The sequence below is a fragment of the Scyliorhinus torazame genome, chromosome 6 (assembly GCF_047496885.1).
Source record: "Scyliorhinus torazame isolate Kashiwa2021f chromosome 6, sScyTor2.1, whole genome shotgun sequence".
Taxonomy (NCBI): domain Eukaryota; kingdom Metazoa; phylum Chordata; class Chondrichthyes; order Carcharhiniformes; family Scyliorhinidae; genus Scyliorhinus; species Scyliorhinus torazame.
Window position 1 is genome coordinate 207,908,069 of NC_092712.1, and position 25,871 is coordinate 207,933,939.

At 49.4% G+C, this 25,871-nt stretch overlaps 1 protein-coding gene across 1 annotated transcript in view; it reads right to left on the minus strand.

Moving 5' to 3' along the window:
• nek10 (NIMA-related kinase 10) overlaps window positions 1-25,871 on the minus strand; it is a 460,338-nt gene that overhangs the window by 396,981 nt on the left and 37,486 nt on the right. Inside the window, exon 2 of the mRNA XM_072509340.1 lies at window positions 3,779-3,889. Within this exon, the coding sequence (XP_072365441.1) occupies window positions 3,779-3,852 (74 nt within the window). The 5' untranslated portion in view covers window positions 3,853-3,889. The remainder of the gene's footprint in view (window positions 1-3,778; window positions 3,890-25,871) is intronic.

A 25,871-nucleotide genomic window follows, 5' to 3' on the forward strand; every position in this document is an offset into this window, starting at 1 on the left:
AGCCTACTTGTGACAATAAGCGATTTTCATTCTGATCGATTACTCTTCGAACTACCCGGAAGTTGTGAAGCTGTCGGACCTCACGTCAAAATCAGTCATCAATGCCTGCAAGGAGATGTTTGCCAGGCACGGTATACCACTCACAGTGAGCGACAACAGTCCATGTTTCCACAGCCAAGAGTGGTCCAACTTTGCACAATCCTACCACTTCAAACATGTCACATCCAGTCCCCATTACCTGCAGTCAAATGGGAAGGTGGAAAAAGGGGTCCACATTGTCAAGCAGCTGCTCTGCAAGGCTGCAGGCTCTGCATCTGATTTTAACCTTGCCCTGTTGGCATACAGGGCAACCCCTCTGCCGACTGGTCTGTCTCCGGCTCAACTACTCATGAATCGCAACCTGCGGACAACTGTTCCAGCCATCCATGTTCCAGACCTTGATCACCTCACGGTGCTAAGAAAAGTGCAGCGACTCAGGGACCAGCAGGCGATCACGTATGATGCTCATGCCACTGATTTGCCTGTGCTGGCTCCAGAAAATGTTGTTCGCATCAAGCTGGCTGAGGGAGGTTGGTCAGCCCCAGCTGTTGTTGTACGACAGGCTGCCCCCAGGTCTTTCGTTGTTCGCATGGCTGATGGCTCCATTCTCAGGCGCAACAAAAGGGCACTGCGCAAAGTTGCCTGTCCACCACCACCTGACCACACCCCTCCATATGTCGAGACGCCTCCTCCGGACATTTCAAACCACGAGCCCGCCAATCTAGCAGCAATCCCGCCTGTCGAGACGCCGGTGTTCCCCCCACCACCTCTGAGGCGGTCGACAAGAACCCGTCGCCCACCACAAAGACTGGATTTATAGACGTTAACTGTGTAAATTTTGTTCACCTTGTTCTGTATATGCACTATAGACACCTTCCCATGTATATATGTTCACTCACTCACCATTTTGCACATAGTCACACATGTAAATACAAGCACACAGCCACGAGCACCCAAAATTTATTTAAAAAGGGGAGATGTCATAATATGCACTCATGTTCATAATGAGATACAGACAGGTAGTGATGGACACACACAGGAACCAATCACCACACAGAATACAGATTACCAATCACCAGGCAGAGCACTACAGGGTACATTACCAGTATAAAACACATGAGGCAGGAAGGCTCGGCCTCTTGGTACTGGTGATAGCTGTAGCAACAGTCAGGGTGCAATGTACAGTCAGCACCTACTACACATGGCACAGAGCAAGTCTGGGCAAGCTAGACCAAGGTTAGCAAGCTTAGATTAATAGAGAGGCGACCCACAGCAAACTATGTACATTACTCGGCAAGTTCAATAAAACAATGTTGAACCATCTACAGCGTTGGAAGCCTGTTTTCAAGTGATACTGCATCGAGTTGCAGTCCGTATTAATCCAACATATATAACACATCAGCCAGGACCTTGAGGTGACGTCTGTATGTAGCCTAGGTTTCAGTGCCATACAGAAGATTTGGGAGGACAACTGCAGCACGGACGTCTTGGTCATCGAAGACTCTCATCCTTAGGCATTTGAAGGCGGCGCTCATGGGTTGGATATGATGTTGGATTTCCACATCTTTAGATGAGAGGTGGCTCCCCAGGTAAGGGAAATATTCCACGATTGGGAGGGGGTTCTTCATTGATCTTGATGGAGGAAGATACCAAATCCTGCCCGGGGTGGGTTAAGGACTCAGGTCTTCTTGAGGTTGAGACCGAATCTTCGGCTAAGGCCTCAAGCATGTTTTGGAGATTCTCTTCTTGGAGAGCGGAGATGTCGTTGTCACCTGCATACTGAACTTCCATGTGCGATGTCAGTATCGTATTCATCTTGGATTTCAATCAGTTGGTGTTGAAACATTTTCCGTCCATCCTGTAGATGATGTCCACTCTATTGGGAAGCTTTTCTTGAAAAGGTGAAGGATGGTGGTGATTAAGATGGAGAAAAGGATGAGAGAGGTGGCCCATTCCCTGCTCGACTCGTCTTGACCTCAAAGGTTTCTGTCTTATATCCATCGGTGAAGACTGTTGCCGACATCTTGTTGTGGAAGAGTCCAAGTATGTTGACAAGGTCTTCCATAGCACTTTCTGACTGCCTGAGTCAAAAGCCTTGGTCAGATCGATGAAGGCTATATAAAGCGGTTGATGTTGTTCCTGGCATTTGTCTTGAAGTTGTGTAGTGGTGAAATTTATGTCTATTGTTCCACAGTTAAGTTATAAGCTACAATGGCTTTCCAGAAGGATTTCTTTCGAGACTGGGAGAAGGCAGCTTGCGATGATTCAGACAATGATCTTCCCGGAGATGGAGAGTAGGGGAATTCCTTGATTGTTCCCACAGTCAGCTTGGTCTCCTTTCTTGAAGATAGTGGTGATAACGCCATCCTTGAGGTTAGCAGGGGTTTCTTCTCTGTTGTAGATTTTTTGGAACAGCTGATGGAGTTAATGGGTGGTCTCTTCTCCTCGAAGTTTGAAATTTCCGCTGGAATCCCATCCACTCCTGCTGTTTTTCCATTCTTCATGTGTTTAATGGCAGTTTTGACTTCATCCACACTTATTGGAAGCCCAAGTTCATCTTTGATGGGGAGTTGGGGGATTTCCTTGGATACTATGATTGTATCACGGCTTAGGAGTTTATTGATGTGTTCTCTATTGAAGGCTGCTGTTTTTCCTGACTTTCAAAAGGATTCAGTCCTTACTCCGCTTTGGTTTGAGGCCTAGGGTGTCGGGTCCATATATTGCCTTGGTGGCACTGAAGGGTGTCGTGCTCGTCGGCGAGGAGTTGCAGCTCTTTAGGTTTCTCAGTCCACCATTGGTTCTTGATTACCCTAGTTGTTCTTTGTACCTCCCATTTTGCTGTTTGATGACGTCTCCACTTTGCGTTGCTGGTGATGTCGTTTTGCCAGGTGTTCTTGTCGTCATGGGTGACCCTGCCATGAGTTTAAGGCTCACTCCCTCTCAGGACCAACGGAACACAAGCCTCTCCACCACGGCAAGGTGGCAATCCATGGAAGCAGTTAACAATATAATTAATAAACATAGCATAGTAGAATTCCCTCCACTAACATAAATTGATTTACATATATTAAATGTATTAGTTTAAATTTTAGTTTACATGAAATTAGTTTAAAAGATTGAAAATCACTCAATGACAAAATAACATTACTACCTTTAAATAATGATACTCAGGCATAAACTTCCAAGATTGCACCACTTTGGGATACAGTGCCAACCTGCTTGCCCATTAGAAAAATGCTGGCACAAATTGCCCACGATTTTCTGTTCATTCATTTTCCAATATTCGCTGCTGGTGAGCAAAGTTCTGCACCAGTAGCACAAATTCAAAAATTTAACTTCATTCAGCTTTAATGCTGTTCTAAAGAAATGGATTTGCCACATTCTTTAAACAAAGGGAGTTCAGTATTACAAAAATTTATGGTGATGCTAAATTCATCTTGACAACTGATGTTATAGTGTATACTGAAGCTGGTTTTCTCTTTAATGTGAACAGTTAACACAGATTTGCAATTGATTATTTTTTTAAAAATATACACTATAAGAGAATGATTTAGTGAAACAGCACATAGCTTAGGTTTTGTAAAGTCAGAAGTAGTTTTAAAAAATCCGTCTCAAGATTTCTGCTCTATAATTTCAATACAAGATCATATTCACTGACTGCAGGTTAAAAACATTTTTAAATTTTCTTAAATATTGAAAAATCATGAAAAGCACTTCTGTTAGCAATAGAATAACATACTTGTCTGGACTTTTTTTGAGTTTGGTGACTGATGTTTTTACTGCAACTTTGGTCTTTTTATCTTGCTCAAGCATTTTAATGCTTCAGTTAGACAATGTTAAAACACCATTCCTGTAGAAACAAAAATAGGTTAAAATCTTAATAAAATGCAATTCATTTCTATTCTGGCAAATGCCTTTGGAAACAATTTTTATTCCTTCCAATTTTATTCCCCCGACTTCTGAAGACAATAACTCATATTGCTTTACAGTACCATGATGCCAACAGCCTGTTGGGGAGGTGTTGACATAGTGGTATTGTCACTGAACTAGTAATCCGGAGGCCCAGGATAATGATCTAGGGACCCGGGTTCAAATTTAAACTCAATAAAATATCTGGAATTAAAAGTCTCATGATGACCATGTCGTAAAATCCCATCTGGTTCACTAATATCCTTTAGGGAAGGAACTCTGCCATCCTGGTCTGGCCTACATGTGACTCCAGGCCCACAGCAATGTTGTTGGCTCTTAAATGCCCTCTGATATGGCCTAGCAATCCGCTCAGTTGTATTTAACCGCTATGGAATGAAACCGGACAGATACCCAGCCTCGAACCAGACACCGAAAATGACAACGGCAAACCCAGCCCTGTCGACCCTGCAAAGTTCTTCTTACTAACATCTGGAGGCTTGTGCGAAAGTTGAGAGAGCTGTCTCACAGACAAGTAACAAAATGACATAGTCATACTCACAGAATCATATCTTAAAGACATTGTCCACTATCATCATTCCTGGGTATGTCCTGACTCACCGGCAGGACAAACCCAGCAGAGATGGTAGCACAGTTGCCCTCAACATCGACTCTAGATCACATGAAGTCTCATGGCTTCAGGTTAAACATGGGCAAGGAAACCTCCTGCTGATTACCAAGCACCAGCCACAATTAGCTGATGAATCAGTTCTGCTCCATGTTGAACATCACTTAGTGGAAGCACTGCAGGTGGCAAAGGTATGCAGAGTACGCTCTGGGTGGGGGACCTCAATGTCTATCACCAAGCATGGCTCGGGAGTACCACCAAAGACCGAGCTGGACGGGTCCTAAAGGACATAGCTGCTAGAGTGGGATTGCAGCAGGTGGTGAGGGAACCAACAAGAGGGGAAAACATGCTTGTCCTCACCCTCACCAACCTGCATGCTGCAGATGCTTCTGCCCATGATGGGATCGGTAGAAGTGACCATCGCACAGTTCTTGTGGAGACCTTCACATTGAGGATACCCTCCATCGTGTTGTGTGGCACTACCACCTTGCTAAATGGGATAGACTTCGAACAGATCTAGCAACTCAAGACTGGGCATCCATGAGGCGCTGTGGGCCATCAGCAGCAGCAGAATTGCATTCACCACAATCTGCAACATCATGGCCCGGCATATCCCCCACTCGACCATTACCACCAAGCCAGGGTATCAACCCTGGTTCAATGAAGACTGCAGGAGAGCATGCCAGAAGCAACATCAGGCATACCCAAAAATGAGGTGTCAACCTGGTGAAGCTATAACACAGGGCTACTTGTGCGCCAAACCCCAGAAGCAGCAAGTAACAGACAGAGCTAAGCAACTGCACAATGAATGCATCAGATCTGAGCTCTGTAGACTTGACACATCCATCCAAATTGTGGGTAGATAGGGCTACAGGAATGGGACAGGGGAGTGGGCCTGCTCTTTCAGAGGGTCAGTGAGGATTTGATGGACCAAATGACCTCCTTCTGCATTGTAGAATGGTTTTCTAGAGCAGTATGTTGAGGAACCAACTAAGGAAGAAGCTATTTTTGATCTGGTATTGTGCAATGAAAAAGTGCTACTTGAAAATTTTGTTGTCAAGGACCTTTAGAAACAATGACCATAATGCAATATAATTTTGCAGTAAGCCGTAAGTCCCTTGCAGGAGCAATCAGCAGTGAATTGCCACTCTGTACCGACTTATCTGCAATAAAGTTCTCAAGTGCCCGTCTCACCCAACCTTCCAGATTTTGGCCAGGTAAGACACGAGCAGCGAAGCAAGTACTTGGTGTTATATGTGGGTTATTGTAGTTCTGTGCAATGTCTCTTTAATAACGGGATGTGCATGATGTGATCGCTTACTTCGCGGGCTTTTGACTTCACTGTACAAGGATTGGCACTAGATTATCCAATAAACTCCTGTTGATCTTGCATTCAACCCATATGCATCTATTTATTTTGTAATGTTCATCCAAAGATACAACAGTTTACAAAAAGAAAACTGGCGACGAGGGACGGATCAGAAAAAAAACTTTTCAGATGGAAGAGAAAAAGCCAAAGTTTGACCGTCAATGTAGAAGAGTTCAGCTGCTTCAACAGGTCAATCAATTAAGTAGATTAAGAGGTGGTCAGAAATCATACCTAACAACCAGTAAGATTTTTGGGGCAAAATTTCAAAGGAAGGGCCCGTTCCAATCTTAAACTGGCACTCTGGGGAGTTCAGGCTATAGAGGTCACCAGGTGTAGTACAGTAAGACGGAGGTAGAACAGGTCAGAGAACTAAAGATTCTCTCAGCTTGCGATGCGAGTTAGAGCGGTTATAAATTGGTAATTCAATTGTAGACCATTATCTTTACGAACGAAGGGAGAACATTCTGAAATGCTTAAAAATGTCGGGAAAGTTTGGCCCGATGGGTCATTTGACGAAGGCTCAGAACTGGAAGTCATATTCAGAAAGATTCCATTATTATATTCCAGCCAATAAGATTTCAGAAGATATTAAGGTCCCTGTATTCCCAAGTACAATTGGAAACAAAACTTTCAATTTGTTAAGAAGCTTGGTTCAGAGGAGAAACCCAAAGATAAGATGCATCAAGAATTGATTGAAATAGGACTTCCGGTGGTGCTCGGGAGCGGAGCGGTCGCTAAAGAGGGAGGCTCCCGCCCGTGGACATTTTGTTCGGAGGTTTGAGGTTTTTTTTTAAACCTTTTTTCAGTCTTTGAAGCTCGAGGGACGGGTGGCAAACCGAACCAGTTTAAAACTGATGATAAACCCGCAGGAGTGCGGTGCAGCCGGAGCGGAGGCGTCGAGCTCAGAATGCGGGGGCGTTGGAGTGGTGGGGGCGGAGTCTGACACACACGAGGCAGTGAAGGTGACAGGCCCAAATTAGGAACGCGAGGTAGCCGAAACTGTAGGGCAGTGGGCAGACTGTGAAGCAGCTGGAACTGCAGGACTGAGGGCAGAGTGTGAAGCAGCTGGAGCAGTGAGACGGAGGTCAGTGCTTGAAGCAACCGGAGCGGCGGGGCTGGGCCTAGAACACGAGGCAGCCAAAGCTGCAAAGCTGGGATCAGAGCACGGGGTAGCCAAAACTGCAGAACTGGCTCCAGAGTACAAGACAGCCAAAGTGGCGGTGTTAAGCCCGGAAGACGAGGCAGCCGAAGTGGCGGTGTTAAGCCCAGAGCACGAGGCAGCCAAAGGCTGCATGTAGAGGGGTCATCACACATTGGGTGGAGGGGGTGGAGGGCTATAGGCCGACAGCGTACTTTGCTAAGCTGTTGGCAGAACTACCCCAGATTGGTAGTAGAGGAGGCAATTGCTGTTGCAAAGGCGCTGGCTGAGATGAGGGAACAGAGTGAGAAGATGAAGGGAGTGGAGGAGGCCATGTTGCGGCACAGCGATCAGCTCAGTTAATGGGAGATGAGCTGCAGAGGGTGGTTGAGACCAATAAGGAGCTGCGAGCAACGCTGAAGGATATAGAGAACAGCTCGAGACGACAGAATATGAGGATTATGGGCCTGCCCGAGGGGGTGGAGGGCTGGAGGCCGACAGCGTACTTTGCCAAGATGTTGGCAGAACTATGGGGGAGGGAGAAGAACCCTCTCGGTATGAATTGGACCGAGCTCATCGGTCGCTGAGGATGAAGCCTAAGTTAAACGGGCCTCCAAGGGTAGTGATCATCTGTTTTCACAGATATCACATGAAGGAGAAGGTATTGAACTGGGCACAGAAGAAGTGGGAGGTACAGTGGGCTGGTGCCAAGGTTCATATCTATCAGGACCTGACGGTGGATCTGGCAAAGCGGCGAGCGGCTTTAGGTGGCCTGGTACGACAGTGGAGTGGTGTATCCAGCAAAGCTAAGGGTGACCTACAACTCCAAAGACTTTTATTTTGAGACGGTGGAGGAGGCGGAGGCATTTATGAGGGCAAAACGCTTCGGATGGAAGTAAAGAGTGGGAGAATGTATATATGTAGCTTTGAACAATGTTCTTACTTCATACTGTTATAGAGGTTAAAGGTTTTCTGTTGTTGTTCTTTGTAGCTTAAAAAATGTTCTTACTTCATGATGTTATGGAGGTTAAAGATTTTTGTTGCTGTTCTTTGTAGCGACGTTTATTTATTAAAAGTATATGTTTGATTGTTTTTTCCCGGGACTGGGCGGGAGAGGAGGAAAGGCCTGAGCAGGGGCCCCCGCACTAGCTAACTTAAGTCGGCTAGTGAACGGAGATGGTTGTGGTTGGAAGGGCTGCAAACATTGGAGCCTGGTGAGGAGGTTTCAATGGGACTAGGAGATGAGAAAAGGTGGGGGGGGGGGGGATCGATACTGGGTGGGGTTTCTTCGAGAGGGAGTGTAGGGGGGGGATTCTGGGAGGGGGGGGGATGGGGTTCGATGTCAACAATAAATAGGGACGGGTCAGGCTCAGTGGGTAGGGCCCGAAATTATGATGATGGTGGATAAGCAGGGGGTGGGGGAGGTATCCCCGTTAGGATAGTTACGTAGAACGTGAGAGGGTTGGGAGGCCCAGTGAAGAGGTCGAGGGTGCTTGCACATTTGAAAAGTTTGAAAGCAGATGTGGCGATGCTGCAGGAGACTCACTTGAGGGTAAAGGTTCAGGTGAGGCTTAAAAAGGGTTGGGTTAGCCAGGTGTTTCATTTGGGTTTCGATAGTAGGGCACGGGGGTGGCGGTCCTGGTGAATAAAAGAGTGAGGTTCCAAATGGAGAAAGTTGTGGCAGGTCAGGGAGGTAGGTGTGTAATAGTGACAGGGGCATTGGAGGGGAGGTTGGTGGCGTTGGTAAGCATGTATGGTCCCAACTGGGATGATGCAGGGTTTGTAAAGGAGGTGTGTCGGGGCATCCCCAACTTGGATTCACATGAATTGATAGTGGGTGGAGACTGGAACTTGGTGCAGGAGCCAAAATTGGACAGGTTACCCAGTCAGGGGGAGCGAAGGTGCTGGTTGGGCTAATGGTGGAAATGGGAGGAGTGGACCCTTGGAGGTTCTTGCACCCGGGGGAGCGGGAGTACTCTTTCTTTGTTCTTTTCTTCAGTTCATAAGGCCTTTTTGCGGATAGATTTTTAAAAAATATATTTTATTAAGGCATTTGTAATTTTTAAAGAATTTCAGAAGCAAACATAACACAGTGAATAGCACCCCCCAACCAACAACCATGCCCAGCCAACATGGCTTACACACACAGTTCCCTAGTCCCCCCTCCACCATTTGCAGCTCCCGCCTAAGCTATCTCCCCCCTAAACCCCTCCCCCTCCCTAACTCCCCACCCCCCTCATATTATCGTATCTGCTAACAGTTTAGTTTTCTCCGAAGAAGTCGATAAACGGCTGCCACCTCCGGGCGAACCCTAACGTTGATCTTCTCAAGCCTGAAAATTCCGGCCATGTCACTAACCCATACACCCGATTTCAGGGGCTCCGAGTCCATCCACGCCAATAAGATCCGTCTCAGGGCTACCAAGGAGGCAAAGGCCAAAATGTCAATCTCTCTCGCCCCCTGGACTTCGGGTCTTCCAAGACTAAAAATCGCCACCTCTGGACTCGGCACCACCCTTGTCGTTAATACTGTGGTCATGACATCAGCAAATCTTTGCCAGAATCCCCTAAGCTTTGGACATGCCCAGAACATGTGGACATGATTTGCAGGCCCAACCTCACATCGCCCACACCTATCCTCCACCCCTTCAAAGAACCTGCTCATAGACTCAGTCATGTGCCCGGTGGACCACCTTAAATTGTATCAGGCTGAGCCTGGCACGCAATGAAGATGCATTGACTCAACTCAGGGCATCCTCCCATAAACCCGCCTCCAGTACCTTGCCCAAGTCTTCCTCCCATTTACGCTTTACCTCCCCTATCTGGGTTCCCTCCCACTCCATAAGCTCCTCATAAATTTATCCCCAAAAGACTAATAACCAAACTCTTCAGCCTTGGACTTGACCCCTCCCTATGCAGCTGGATCCTTGACTTCCTCACCAACAGACCGCAATCTGTCAGGATAGGTAACAACACCTCCTCCCGGTGTTGAGTCTCCTAAGCTGGTGTGCTAACATCCTGCTGGCCTTCTCCCCATACTCATACACCGCCCCTCTCGCCTTCCTCAACTGCCCCACCGCCTTCCCTGTAGAGGGCAGACCAAACTCCATCTGCAGCTTTGGTCGCTCCTTCAACAGCCTCACCTCCGGGGCCTCCGAGTACCTCCTGTCGACCTGAAGAATTTCCCTAACCAGCCTGTCCATTTCTGCCCGCTCCACCTTCTCCCTATGCACCCGTATCGAAATAAACTCCCCTCTAACTACTGCCTTCAATGCCTCCCATGCCGTTGCTGCCGAGACCTCCCGTGTCATTTATTTCCACATAATTCCGGATAGCCTCCCTCACCCACACACACACCTCCTCCTCCGTTCATAGTCCTACATCTAATCTCCAGTGCAGGTGCTGCCCCCCCCCTTTGCTCATCCATAAATCCACCCAGTGTGGGGCATGGTCCAACACTACAACCGGAGTGCCTTCAGCTCAGCCCCCACGCGGACAACTCGGCTGCTATTTTCAAACACTGACTGGCGTGCTTTAAGGGCTACCTCGACACGGCCGCCGACACCCCCACGGAAGGACAAAAGATGCATCTCCTCCGCTCACGGGTCAGCCCTGGGATCTACCCGCTTATCGAGGAGGCGGCGAATTATGCTGCCGCGATCGAGCTGCTAGAAGGACATGATATCCGCCCAGTGAACCAGGTCTACGCTCGTCACCTGCTGGCGACTAGGAGGCAAAGCCGCGAGGGAACGTTGGAAGACTTCTACCGGGCGCTGCTGGTGCTGGGCCGAAACTGTGGCTGCCCGCCAGTTTCGGGGAACGAGCACACAGAACTTTTGATCAGGGATGCTTTCGTGGCAGATATGACCTCCCCCGATATCCGCCGAATGCTCCTAGAAATGGACACTCTGGGACTTGCAGAGGCACGGGCCCTGGCGGGGTCCATGGACGTTGCATATAAAAACGCGCTGTCCGTTGCTCCCTGGGCTGCGTGGCACCCCGTAGCGGCAGCCCCTCAGACCTTTCCCCTGACCTCGCAAGCCTGCGCGGCGAGATGGCCCGCTAACGCCGCCGGGCCCCGCTGTTTCTTCTGCGGGCTGGTGAATCATCCCCGCCCGCGCTGCCCGGCCCGCACCGCCACCTGCAAAGGGTGCGGCAAGAAGGGCCACTATGTGGGGGTCTGCCAGGCCCGCGCCGTGGCCGCGGTCTCCAGCGACTATCGGCAACCCCCCTTTCAGGCCCCGACCGCCCAGCGCTCACCGCCAACCCCCTATCCTAAGGCCACGTGTGACCCGCGGCCGCGGCCATTTTGCCCCCCGGACACCCCGCTGGACGGGTGGGCGCCGCCATTTTGTCCCTCGCTGCCACCATCTTCTTCGTCCCCGGACACCATGTGCGACCCATGGGTGACGCCATTTTGGATGGGGCCCCAGGCCCCCAGCACAGCCGACTACAAGCTGTCCGACCAGAACTCTCCATTACTGCAGGTGGCCTCAGTGACTCTGGACCAGAGCCGGCCCCGGACGCTGGCAAAGCTACAACGACGATCTCCATCAACGGCCACGAGACGTCATGCCTGATCAATTCTGGGAGCATGGAAAGCTTTGTTCACCCTGACACGGTAAGGCGCTGTTCTCTTGTCACCCATCCCGTAAATCAGAGGATCTCCCTGGCCTCCGGGTCACACGTGGTGGAGATAAAGGGGTTCTGCCTAGCGAACCTCACTGTCCAAGGCAGGGAATTCCACAATTTCCGCCTGTACGTCCTGCCACACCTCTGCGCAGCCACCCTCCTTGGGCTGGATTTCCAGTGCCATCTGCAAAGACTGACTTTTAAATTCGGCGGCCCCATACCCCCCCTTATTGTCTGCGGCCTCACGACCCTCAAGGTCGACCCGCCTTCCCTGTTTGCGAACCCCCCCCGGATTGCAAACCCGTCGCCACCAGGAGCAGACGGTACAGTGCCCAGGACCGGATCTTTATCAGGTCGGAGGTCCAGAGGCTGCTGAGGGAAGGGGTCATCGAAGCGAGCAACAGTCCCTGGAGAGCTCAAGTAGTGGTGGTAAAGACCGGGGAGAAACATAGGTTGGTCATTGACTACAGCCAGACCATCAACAGGTTGATGCAGCTGGATGCGTACCCTCTCCCCCGTATAGCCGACCTGGTGAACAGGATCGCGCAATACAAGGTTTTCTCCACGGTGGATCTCAAGTCTGCCTACCACCAGCTACCCCTCCGTAATGGTGACCGCCAGTACACTGCCTTTGAAGCAGACGGGCGGCTCTATCACTTTTTAAGGGTTCCCTTCGGTGTCACGAACGGGGTCTCGGTCTTCCAATGAGAGATGGACCGAAAGGTTGACCGGTACGGCTTAGGCGCAACGTTCCCATATATGGATAACGTCACCATCTGCAGCCATGACCAGCAGGACCACGACACCAACCTCTGAAAATTTCTCCAGACCGCGAAAATCCTTAATCTGACATACAATAAGGATAAATGCGTGTTTAGCACCGACCGTCTAGCCATCCTAGGCTACGTAGTGCGAAGTGGAGTCATAGGCCCCGACCCTGAGCGCATACGCCCCCTCATGGAGTTCCCCCTCCCTCACTGCCCCAAGGCCCTAAAGCGCTGCCTCGGGTTCTTCAGCTATTATGCACAGTGGGTGCCCAATTAGGCAGACAAAGCCCGACCCTTGATCCAGTCCACAACCTTCCCCAAGTCGAAAGCCACGATGCGCGCCATCGACGAGTCCCTCCCCTTCCAGGTCGAGAGCGATGCGTCCGACGTAGCTCTGGCGGCCACCCTCAACCAAGCGGGCAGGCCTGTGGCTTTCTTCTCTCGTACTCTCCATGCTTTCGAAATTCGCCATTCCTCGGTCGAAAAGGAGGCCCAGGCCATAGTAGAAGCTGTGCGACACTGGATGCATTACCTGGCCGGCAGGAAATTCACGCTCCTCACGGACCAACGGTTGATAGAACTCTCCACCTACAATTGTGAGATCTTGTACCGTCCGGGGAAGCTGAACGAGCCTCCTGATGCCCTGTCCCGCGGCACTTGTGCCGCCGCACAAGTGGACCGCCTCCGATCCCTCCACGAGGACCTCTGCCACCCGGGGTCACTCGTTTCTTTCATTTTATCAAGACCCGCAACCTGCCCTACTCCATCGAGGAGGTCAGGACCGTCACCAGGGACTGCCAAATCTGCGCGGAGTGCAAGCCGCACTTCTACCAGCCAGAGAGGGCGCACCTGATAAAGGCTTCCCGTCCCTTTGAACGCCTCAGCATGGATTTCAAAGGCCCCCTCCCCTCCACCGACCGCAACACGTATTTCCTGAACGTGATTGACGAGTACTCCCGGTTCCCATTCGCCATCCCCTGCCCAGACATGACCACAACCACTGTCATCAAGGCCCTCCAGGGTATCTGTACACTGTTCGGTTTCCCCGCATACATTCACAGTGATAGGGGGTCCTCCTTTATGAGTGACGAACTGCGTCAATTCCTGCTCAGCAAGGGCATCGCCTCGAGCAGGACGACAAGTTATAACCCCCGGGGAAACAGACAGGTAGAGAGGGAGAAAGGAACGGTCTGGAAGACCGTCCTGCTGGCCCTACGGTCCAAGAATCTCCCAGTCTCCCACTGGCAGGAAGTCCTCCCGGTGGCCCTCCACTCCATCCGGTCACTGCTCTGTACAACCACAAATCAGACACCTCACGAACGTCTCCTTGTTTTCCCCAGGAAGTCCCCCTCCGGGACCTCGCTCCCAACCTGGCTAGCGACACCCGGACCCATCCTACTTCGGAAACATGTGAGGGCGCACAAGTCTGACCCGTTGGTCGAGAGGGTCCACCTGCTGCACGCCAACCCCCAGTACGCCTACGTAGCGCTCCCTGACGGCTGCCAAGACACGTTCTCCCTTCGGGACCTGGCGCCCGCCGAAGCCCCACGCGCACCCGCACCATTGCCCCCACCCCCACCCTCCCCACAGCACCTAACTGGAGGGTCAGTACTCCCGCCGCCCCTGCCTAGGCCCGAACACACACCAACACCCCCTAAAGGCGCCTTCCCCCCGTCCACCTTTCGCCCCAACAGCGCCACCTAGGGGTGACAAAGCTGCCTGGGAGGATGACATCACGTTCCCGGAGTCGCAACCGCCGGGACCCCCATCAAAATCAAAAGTCCCTCCATCTCAGCAAGATCCTTCTCCGGGCCACCAGGGAGGAGAAGGCCAGGATATCGGCCTCCCTTCCCGCCCCCCCCCCCCCCCCCACTTTGCCCCCGGACCTTCCTACACCCCAAACATTGCTAATTCTGGACTCGGATTTACCCTACCTTCCAGGACTTCCGACATAATATCTGCAATCCCTGCCAGAATTCCCTAAGTTTCGGACATGCCCAAAACATATGAACATGGTTGGCCGGGCTACCCCCACACTGCCCACATCTGTCCTCCACATCCTCGAAGAACCTACTCATCCAAGCTACCTTGAACTGAATCAAGCTGAGTCTAGCACAGGACGAGGCTGCATCTACCCTTTTCAAGGCATTTTCCCACAGTTCAGTTTCCAGCTCCCCTCCTAGCTCCTCTTCCCACTTCCTCTTCACCTCTCTGATAGGGGCCCCTTCCCACTCTAACAATAACCTGTATATGTCCGAACTCTTCCCACCTCCAACCCCTGTTTTTGACAGCACTTTATCCTGTAGTCCCCTCAGTGGGAGGCGAGGAAAGCTTGAGACCTGTCTCCGTACAAAGTCCCGCACTTGAAAATACTGAAACCCGTTCCCACACGGCAAATCCTCCTCTAATGTCTCCAAGGTCGGAAAGGCCTCCTGGATGAATAGATCCCCAAACCTCTCAATCCCTGCCCGCTGCCATACCTTAAAGCCCCCATCCAGCCCCCCGGGACAAACCGGTGATTGTCACAGATCGGTGACCACACTGACGCCACCTCCAGTCTCATATGCTGCCTCCATTGCCCCCACACCCTCAGGGCTGCCACCACCACAGGACCTGTGGAGTACCGAGCCGGCGAAAACTGCAGGGGCGCCGTCAGTAAAGCCTCCAGATTCGTACCTTTGCAGGATACTGCCTCCATCTGCTCCCAGACCGACCCTCCCCCACTACCCACTTCCTGACCATCGATATGTTGGCAGCCCAGTAATAGTTAATAAAGCTCGGGAGAGCCAAGCCCCCTTCCCCACGGGTCCATTCCAAGGGTGTCCTCTTTACTCTCGGGGTTTTACCCGCCCATAAAACCTCGATATCACCACATTCATACTTCTGAATAAAGCCTTTGGGACAAAAATCAGGAGACACTGAAAAAAGAAAAGCAGTCTCGGAAGGACCGTCATCTTCACCGTCTGAACCATCCCCGCCAGCGTCAGTGGGACCATGTCCCATCTACAAAAATCCCTTCTCATTTGATCCACTACTTTGCCCAAATTTAACTTGTGAAGCTGCCCCCAATCCTTGGCCACTTGAATCCCCAGATACCGAAAACTCCTTCCAACCACTTTAAAAGGTAGCTCCTTCAGGTCTCCTTTCCTGCCCCCATACCTGAATCACGAACATCTCACTCTTTCCCATATTTAACTTATAGCCTGAAAAAATGCCCAAATTCTCCTAATACCTTCATGATTTCGGTCATCCCCCCACCAGGTTCATGATATAAAGCAGCAAATCGTCCGCATAGAGAGAGACCCTGTGTTCCACCCCCCACCCCACTATCACCCTCCAGGTATTCGCTGCTCTCAGAGCCATTGCTAAGGGGTCTATGGCCATGGCAAACAGTAATGGGGAGATCGGGCATCCCTGCCTTGACCCTGACAAAGACGAAAGTATTCTGACCGAACTTGGTTAGTTCTTACATTTGCCACCGGGGCCTGGTACAATAGCCGGACCCACTCCACAAATCCCTGCCCAAACCCAAACCTGCCTAAAATATCCCATAGATATTTCCACTCCATTCGGTTGAAAGCCTTCTCCGCGTCCTGGCAATTACCACCTCAGCCTCGCGCCTCTCTGCTGGCATCATAATTACATTAAGAAGCCGTCTAATGTTGGATGTCAGGTGCCTGCCCTTTACAAATCCTGTCTGATTCTCCCCAGTTATCTCCGGGACACAATCCTCTATTTGAGTGGCCAGGATCTTTGCCAATAATTTGGCATCTACATTCAAGAGGGAGATTGGCCTGTACGATCCACAGCTCTCTGGATCCTTGTCACGCTTCAGGACGAGAGAAATTGATGCCTGTGATAATGTCACGGGGAGTACTCCCAGCTCCTTGGACTCGTTAAGAGCGGCCCCAGTAACTCAGAGAACGTCTTATAAAGTTCCACTGTATAGACAGGATGGTCTACATCTGAACCTGCGGGGCACAAATATCCTGGGGGGGGAGATTTGTTAGTGGTCTTTGGGGGGGGTTTAAACTAATGCAGCAGGGGCAGGGGAAGACCCTCACCAATAAATTCTGGTGGAGAGGAAACCCAAGACACTACACGTGTTCTCCCACCCGCCCTCCTCCTCTAACCTAATAATAAAACCCATTGGTGTGAGGTAAGTACCATATTTTATTATTGTTATTAATATTTTTTTTTATATAAAAAATTTAATTTAGTTGTTAGCCAGATCTTGGTAGAAAGTTATAGGGATGGCAGGGAAGGGAGTGCAATGTTCCTCCTGCAGGATGTTTGAGGTGAGGGATGCCGTTAGTGTCCCTGCTGATTTTACCTGCAGGAAGTGCTGCCATCTCCAGCTCCTCCAAGACCGAGTTAGGGAACTGGAGCTGGAGTTGGAAGAACTTCGGATCATTCGGGAGGCAGAGGGGGTCATAGATAGCAGCTTCAGGGAATTAGTTACACCAAAGATTGGAGATAGATGGGTAACTGTAAGAGGGACTGGGAAAAAACAGTCAGTGCAGGGATCCCCTGCGGTCGTTCCCCTGAGAAACAAGTATACCGCTTTGGATACTTGTTGGGGGGGGGGGGGGGGGGACTTACCAGGGGTAAGCCATGGGGTACGGGCCTCTGGCACGGAGTCTGTCCCTGTTGCTCAGAAGGGAAGGGGGGAAGAGGAGCAGAGCATTAGTAATTGGGGACTCGATAGTCAGGGGCACAGATAGGAGATTTTGTGGGAGCGTGAGAGACTCACGTTTGGTATGTTGCCTCCCAGGTGCAAGGGTACGTGATGTCTCGGATCGTGTTTTCCGGGTCCTTAAGTGGGAGGGGGAGCAGCCCCAAGTCGTGGTCCACATTGGCACTAACGACATAGGTAGGAAAGGGGATAAGGATGTCAGGCAGGCTTTCAGGGAGCTAGGATGGAAGCTCAGAACTAGAACAAACAGACTTGTTATCTCTGGGTTGTTGCCCGTGCCACATGATAGTGAGATGAGGAATAGGGAGAGAGAGCAATTAAACACGTGGCTACAGGGATGGTGCAGGCGGGAGGGATTCAGGTTTCTGGATAACTGGGGCTCTTTCTGGGGAAGGTGGGACCTCTACAGACAGGATGGTCTACATCTGAACCTGCGGGGCACAAATATCCTGGGGGGGAGATTTGTTAGTGCTCTTTGGGGGGGTTTAAACTAATGCAGCAGGGGCATGGGAACCTGGATTGTAGTTTTAGGGTAAGGGAGAATGAGAGTATAGAGGTCAGGAGCTCAGATTTGACGTCGCAGGAGGGGGCCAGTGTTCAGGTAGGTGGTTTGAAGTGTGTCTACTTCAATGCCAGGAGTATACGAAACAAGGTAGGGGAACTGGCAGCATGGGTTGGTACCTGGGACTTCGATGTTGTGGCCATTTCGGAGACATGGATAGAGCAGGGACAGGAATGGATGTTGCAGGTTCCGGGGTTTAGGTGTTTTAGTAAGCTCAGAGAAGGAGGCAAAAGAGGGAGAGGTGTGGCGCTGCTAGTCAAGAGCAGTATTACGGTGGCGGAGAGGATGCTAGATGGGGACTCATCTTCCGAGGTAGTATGGGCTGAGGTTAGAAACATGAAAGGAGAGGTCACACTGTTGGGAGTCTTCTATAGGCCTCCAAATAGTTCTAGGGATGAAGAGGAAAGGATGGCGAGGATGATCCTGGATAAGAGCGAAAGTAACAGGGTAGTTATTATGGGAGACTTTAACTTTCCAAATATTGACTGGAAAAGATATAGTTCGAGTACATTAGATGGGTCGTTTTTTGTACAGTGTGTGCAGGAGGGTTTCCTGACACAGTTTGTTGACAGGCCAACAAGAGGCGAGGCCACATTGGATTTGGGTAATGAACCAGGCCAGGTGTTGGATTTGGAGGTAGGTGAGCACTTTGGGGACAGTGACCACAATTCGGTGACGTTTACGTTAAGGATGGAAAGGGATAAGTATACACCACAGGGCAATAGTTATAGCTGGGGGAAGGGAAATTATGATGCCATTAGACGTGACTTGGGGGGGATAAGGTGGAGAAGTAGGCTGCAAGTGTTGGACACACTGGATAAGTGGAGCTTGTTCAAGGATCAGCTACTGCGTGTTCTTGATAAGTATGTACCGGTCAGGCAGGGAGGAAGGTGCCGAGCGAGGGAACCGTGGTTTACCAAAGAAGTGGAATCTCTTGTTAAGAGGAAGAAGGAGGCCTATGTGAAGATGAGGTGTGAAGTTTCAGTTGGGGCGATGGATAGTTACAAGGTAGCGAGGAAGGATCTAAAGAGAGAGCTAAGACGAGCAAGGAGGGGACATGAGAAGTATTTGGCAGGAAGGATCAAGGAAAACCCAAAAGCTTTCTATAGGTATGTCAGGAATAAGCGAATGACTAGGGAAAGAGTAGGACCAGTCAAGGACAGGGATGGGAAGTTGTGTGTGGAGTCTGAAGAGATAGGCGAGATACTAAATGAATATTTTTCGTCAGTATTCACTCAGGAAAAAGATAATGTTGTGGAGGAGAATGCTGGGCTCCAGGTAAATAGATTAGATGGCATTGAGGTACGTAGGGATGAGGTGTTGGCAATTCTGGACAGGCTGAAAATAGATAAGTCCCCGGGACCTGATGGGATTTATCCTAGGATTCTCCGGGAGGCCAGGAAAGAGATTGCTGGACCATTGGCTTTGATTTTTATGTCATCATTGGCTACAGGAATAGTGCCAGAGGACTGGAGGATAGCAAATGTGGTCCCTTTGTTCAAAAAGGGGAGCAGAGACAACCCCGGCAACTATAGACCGGTGAGCCTCACGTCTGTAGTGGGTAAAGTCTTGGAGGGGATTATAAGAGACAAGATTTATAATCATCTAGATAGGAATAATATGATCAGGGATAGTCAGCATGGCTTTGTGAAGGGTAGGTCATGCCTCACAAACCTTATCGAGTTCTTTGAGAAGGTGACTGAACAGGTAGACGAGGGTAGAGCAGTTGATGTGGTGTATATGGATTTCAGCAAAGCGTTTGATAAGGTTCCCCACGGTAGGCTATTGCAGAAAATACGGAGGCTGGGGATTGAGGGTGATTTAGAGATGTGGATCAGAAATTGGCTAGCTGAAAGAAGACAGAGGGTGGTGGTTGATGGGAAATGTTCAGAATGGAGTTCAGTCACAAGTGGAGTACCACAAGGATCTGTTCTGGGGCCGTTGCTGTTTGTCATTTTTATCAATGACCTAGAGGAAGGCGCAGAAGGGTGGGTGAGTAAATTTGCAGACGATACTAAAGTCGGTGGTGTTGTCGATAGTGTGGAAGGAAGTAGCAGGTTACAGAGGGATATAGATAAGCTGCAGAGCTGGGCTGAGAGGTGGCAAATGGAGTTTAATGTAGAGAAGTGTGAGGTGATTCACTTTGGAAGGAATAACAGGAATGTGGAATATTTGGCTAATGGAAAAGTTCTTGAAAGTGTGGATGAGCAGAGGGATCTAGGTGTCCATGTACATAGATCCCTGAAAGTTGCCACCCAGGTTGATAGGGTTGTGAAGAAGGCCTATGGAGTGTTGGCCTTTATTGGTAGAGGGATTGAGTTCCGGAGTCAGGAGGTCATGTTGCAGCTGTACAGAACTCTGGTACGGCCGCATTTGGAGTATTGCGTACAGTTCTGGTCACCGCATTATAGGAAGGATGTGGAGGCTTTGGAGCGGGTGCAGAGGAGATTTACCAGGATGTTGCCTGGTATGGAGGGAAAATCTTATGAGGAAAGGCTGATTGACTCGAGGTTGTTTTCGTTGGAGAGAAGGTGGTTAAGAGGAGACTTAATAGAGGCATACAAAATGATTAGGGGGTTGGATAGGGTGGACAGTGAGAGCCTTCTCCCGCGGATGGAAATGGCTGGCATGAGGGGACATAACTTTAAACCGAGGGGTAATAGATATAGGACAGAGGTCAGAGGTAGGTTCTTTACGCAAAGAGTAGTGAGGCCGTGGAATGCCCTACCTGCTACAGTAGTGAACTCGCCAACATTGAGGGCATTTAAAAGTTTATTGGATAAACATATGGATGATAATGGTATAGTGTAGGTTAGATGGCTTTTGTTTCGGTGCAACATCGTGGGCCGAAGGGCCTGTACTGCGCTGTATTGTTCTATGTTCTATGTTCTATGTAAATCCGTCAGGTCCCGGGGCTTTACCCGACTGCATCGCCCCCAGTCCATCTATCACCTTCCCAAGCCCCATCGGGCCCCCCAGGGCCTCCACCAACTTCTCATTTACCTTCGGGAACTCTAGCCTCTCCAGGAATTGATTCATGCCCTCCTCCCCAACCCAGGGTTCCGACTCGTATAGCTGGCTATAAAATTCCCCGAACACTTCATTCACCGCCCCGGGTCCGTCACCGTCTTCCCCCCCAAATCCTTTATTTTCCCTATTTCTCTCGCCACCTCCTGTTTCCTCAGCTGATGCGCCAGCATCCTGCTAGCTTTCTTCCCATGTTCATATATTGCCCCTTTTACCCTCCTCAGCTGACCCTCCACCTTTCCTGTGGTAAGGAGCCCAAACCCCATTTGAAGTCACTGTGGCTCCTTCAGGAGCTCCTTATTTGGAGACTCCGAATATCTCCTTTCCACCTGTAGGATTTCTCCTACCAACCTATCCAGCTCCGACCGCTCAGTTTTATCCCTGTGGGCTCGAATCGAAATACATTCCCCTGTAATGACCACTTTCAGTGCCTCCCAGACCACCCCAGCTGCAGTCTCTCCCGTGTCATTGATCTTTATGTACCCCCGAAAGGCCTCTCTCACTCGCTCACACATCTCCTCATCCGCTAACAGCCCTGTATCTAGTCTCCATTGTGGGCGCTGGGACATTCCCGTGTCTGCCCATAGGTCTATCCAGTGTGATGCATGATCGGAGACCACAATGCTGAGTACTCAGGGTCCTCAACCCCTGCTAACAGTGTTTTATCTGGCACGAAGAAATCTATCCTGGAGTACGCCTTATGTACATGGGAGTAGAATTAATATTCCCTGCTCCTTGGTCTCTCAAATTTCCACAGATCCACCCCTCCCATGCGCTCCATGAACCCCCGCAGTTCCTTTGCCATTGCTGATAGTTCCCCGACCTAGCACTCGACCGGTCCAACCTCGGGTCTAGGACCGTATTAAAGTCAACCCCATGATCAGCCGGTGCGAGTTAAAGTCTAGGATCTTCCCCAGCACCTTCCTGATAAACGCGACATCATCCCAGTTTGGGATATATATATTCACCAGCACCACTGCCATTCCCTGTAGCTTCCCGCTAACTATAATAAATCTGCCTCCCGGGTCTACCTCTATCCTCCCCACCTCGAATGTCACCCTTTTATTAATCAGGATAGCCACACCCAAAGTCCAGTCCTGAATGAAACACTTGCCTGACCGATCCCTTCTTTAATCTAATGTGGTCTGCCAGCTTCAAGTGTGTCTCCTGTAACATAGCCATGTCCGCTTTTAACTGTCTCAAGTGTGCAAATACACAAGCTCTCTTAACCGGCCCGTTCAGTCCACGAGCATTCCATGTAACCAGTCTGGTCGGGGGGGCTTTTGCCCCCTCCCGTCGGTCAACCATGACCTTTCCTAGGCCAGTTCCTAGCCCGTGTTCCGCACCTCACTTGATCCACCCCTCGGCGGCGACCGCCATCTGATCTCCATCTCCAGTCTCCTAACTGTCCCTTACCCGTCAGCAGTACCCCCCATCCCGCCCCCCCACTTCGTCTTTCCTCAGCTCTGCCCCCACTTTGCTCCCGTGAACCAGCTATCCAGCTAGCTCAGCATCTCCCACCCTCTGGCGTCAGAAAACCTGCCGACTGCCAGATTCTATCACACCTAGCAATAACACAAGCACTCAACACAGTAACAACAATCCCAAAAAGCAAACAAACCATCCCCCAACGCGCAAGCAAGGAGGCAAACCCCTCCCCATTTAACCGATTCTTATCAGTCCCATCACCTTCAAACAGAATCAAACACAATAGAAGAAGCTTCAAGCAGCTTAAGCAAAATTATGCCTGCAAGAATCAACCATCTTTCTAACAGAAAGGAAAACACCCCGTCGCAACGTAAAAGTCTTTTCCTTTTGCAATCCAGTACATAAAGCAATAAATCAAAATCAGATTGCACAAGAAGAGGAAGAGAAAAAAAAAAAACCTTTTCTTCCCGAACATCGCGACTTAACTCACAGAATTAAAAAGACTGAAATTTGGCAGCACAGTGGTGCAGTGGGTTAGCCCTGTTGCCTCACGGCGCTGAGGTCCCAGGTTCGATCCCGGCTCTGGGTCACTGTCCTTGTGGAGTTTGCACATTCTCCCAGTGTTTGCGTAGGTTTCGCCCCCACAACCCAAAGATGTGTTGTAAGAGATATTGACGACAGGGGGATTGGAGAGGAGGGTGGCATCGGCGATTTATGGGTTATTCTAGGGGAAGATAAGGTATCACTGGATGGGATTAAGGCAAAGTTGGAGGAAGAGTTGGCGGAAGGCATGGAGGACGGGTTGTGGTGTGAGGTGCTATGGAGGGCGAATGCCTTAACTTCGTGAGCGAGGTTGGGGCTGATACAGTTGAAGGTGGTGTATAGGGCGCACCTCACAAGGGCAAGGATGAGCCGACTTTTTGAGGGGGTGGAAGATGTTTGTGAACGTTGTGGGAGGGGGGCCGCAAATCACGTTCCTATGTTTGGGTCCTGTCCAAAACTGGAGGGGTATTGGAGGGAGGTCTTTAGGGTAGTCTCAAAGGTGGTGCACATGAGACATGAATCAGGTCCCCTAGAAGCCATATTCGGGGTGTCGGATCGTCCGGGGTTGGAAGCGGGTGAGGAGGCAGATTTCTTAGCCTTCGCCTCATTGTTTGCCCGAAGACGGATTCTGTTGGGGTGGACATCGGCTTCTCCGCCCTGTGCCTGTGTGGCGGGGGGAACCTGGAGTTCTTAACGCATGCAAAAGTAAAGTTCGAGTTGGAGGAGGAGGATGGAAGTGTCTTGTTCATCATGCATTTTCATGAATTGATGACATCGAACATTTGGGGGGTGGGGGTTGGAATATATCAATTAATGATGATTCTTTTTCATTGGTGTTTTGTATTCAAAATGTTGGGCACTGTTTGAGTGTGGGTGGGGTGAGGGGAATGTTGTCTGGGAGATGTCATTGTATTTGTTGTTATTGTTATTTCTTTGTTGTTGTAAATATTGTGATGTGAGGGTACCTTTAAGACATGGATATTTAAGCAATGTACCTTTAAGAAAACAGTGATGTCATAGAGTGGGTGGAGCTCAGCTCAGGTCAGCCATTTTGCAGTTTAGTTTTGCAGTTTTTTGAAAAAGAGCTGGTGTGTGTCTGTGTTTTCAGAGAGCTGCAGTTAGTTTGAAAAGAGCTTGTGTGTGTCTGTGTTTTGCAGTGAGCTGGATTTGCTGTGATGTCTGCCATAAAAGACCATCTCTGGATCATTTGGGTGATTTAAACACATAATAGTAAAACCTTTAACCTGATGTGATTTTGTTTAAAGGTGTTAAGTCTCTTGGAAGTTTGAAGGAACATTTTAAGGAGTTATTTACTGTTGCAATATTTTCTGAGTTATCTTTGAAGTAAGGGGTGTTAAGAGATCCAATGTTTATTTAAGATGTAAAGTTGAGTTCATGGAATAAACAGTGTTTTATGTTTAAAAACCCACGTGTCCATAATGGTAATCCCACACCTAGGGAAAAAGCCGTGTGCTAGGAAAAGCAACAAATCCATTAATGGGAGAGGTTGGTCGAACTCCACGATACATTTTGGGGTTCTGAAAACGCTTCGCCCATAACAATTGGGGGCTTGAGGGGGATAAAAGTCTATCTATTGGATTGGCTTTTGTGAACTTAAAGACAGTGAAGGATTGTTGCTTTTCCGGTGTGGTATTTTAGTTTAGGTGGGGAGAGTGTTGTGAACAATGGCTCTTTCAGAGGCTCAGAAGTTTTTGGGGGTGGAGAATGTTATACGTAGTACTTTACAGACAGAAACGAAAAGCAGACTGTTAGGTTTGGCAAGAACATTGCAGTTAACATCACCTGACAAAATTAGGTATTTATGGCGATGGTTAAGCATTTAAAGTTGCCTGAGATAGAGTTTGACTCAGTGGAGATGGCAAAAAATTCAGTTGCAAATGAAACAAATGGAACATGAGAAAGAATTAAAGCGGCTGGCATATGACAGTGAGAGAGAGGAAAAAGAAAGAGAAAGAGAGAGAGAGAAAAAAGAGAAAGAGAGAGAGAGGGAAAAGAAAGAGAGAGAGCGAGGAAAAATAAAAGGGCAGCACGGTAGCATTGTGGATAGCACAATTGCTTCCCAGCTCCAGGGTCCCAGGTTCGATTCCGGCTTGGGTCACTGTCTGTGCGGAGTCTGCACATTCTCCCCGTGTGTGCGTGGGTTTCCTCCGGGTGCTCCAGTTTCCTCCCACAGTCCAAAGATGTGCAGGTTAGGTGGATTGGCCATGATAAATTGCCCTGAGTGTCCAAAATTGCCCTTAGTGTTGGGTGGGGTTACTGGGTTATGGGGATAGTGTGGAGGTGCTGACCTTGGGTAAGGTGCTCTTTCCAAGAGCCGGTGCAGACTTGATGGGCCAAATGGCCTCCTTCTGCACTGTAAATTCTATGATAATCTATGAAGAGAGAGAAGAAAGGAGAAAAGAAAGAATAGCCTTAGCAGAACAAAAAGAAAAAGAAAGGGAGATACAGATCAGGGAAAAAGATAAAGAGAGGGAGTTTGAACTTCAGAAAATGGCCATGAAACATGACAATCAGTTAAAATTGGCAGACATAAATGGAAACGTACAGTTGGATGATCGTGATGAGGATAGTGAGAAAGAGCGTCATAGTCAAAAACGTGGGGATCTATTTAAATATGTCCAAGCATTTCCAAGGTTTGACGAGAAGGAAGTGGAAGCCTTTTTCATTTCATTTGAAAAGGTAGCTAAACAAATTAAATGGCTACAGGACATGTGGGTGTTACAGATTCAAACAAAACTGGTAGGTAGAGCTAGTGAAGTGTTTGCATCACTACCGGAGGAGGTATCTGGAACATATGAGGAGGTGAAGAAATCCATCTTAAGTGCATATGAGCTAGTGCCTGAAGCTTACAGACAAAGGTTTAGAAATTTAAGGAAAGAATTTGGTCAAACATACATGGAGTTTGAAAGGCTCAAACAGAGTAATTTTGATAGGTGGATAAGGGCTTTGAAAATAGACCAAACGTATGAAGCTCTCAGAGAAATTATACTTTTGGAGAAGTTTAAAAATTCAATTTCTGATGTAGTGAGAACTCGTGTGGAAGAAGAGGGTTAAAACTGTGAGATTAGCAGCGGAAATGGCCGATGATTATGAATTAGTTCACAAATCAAAGATTG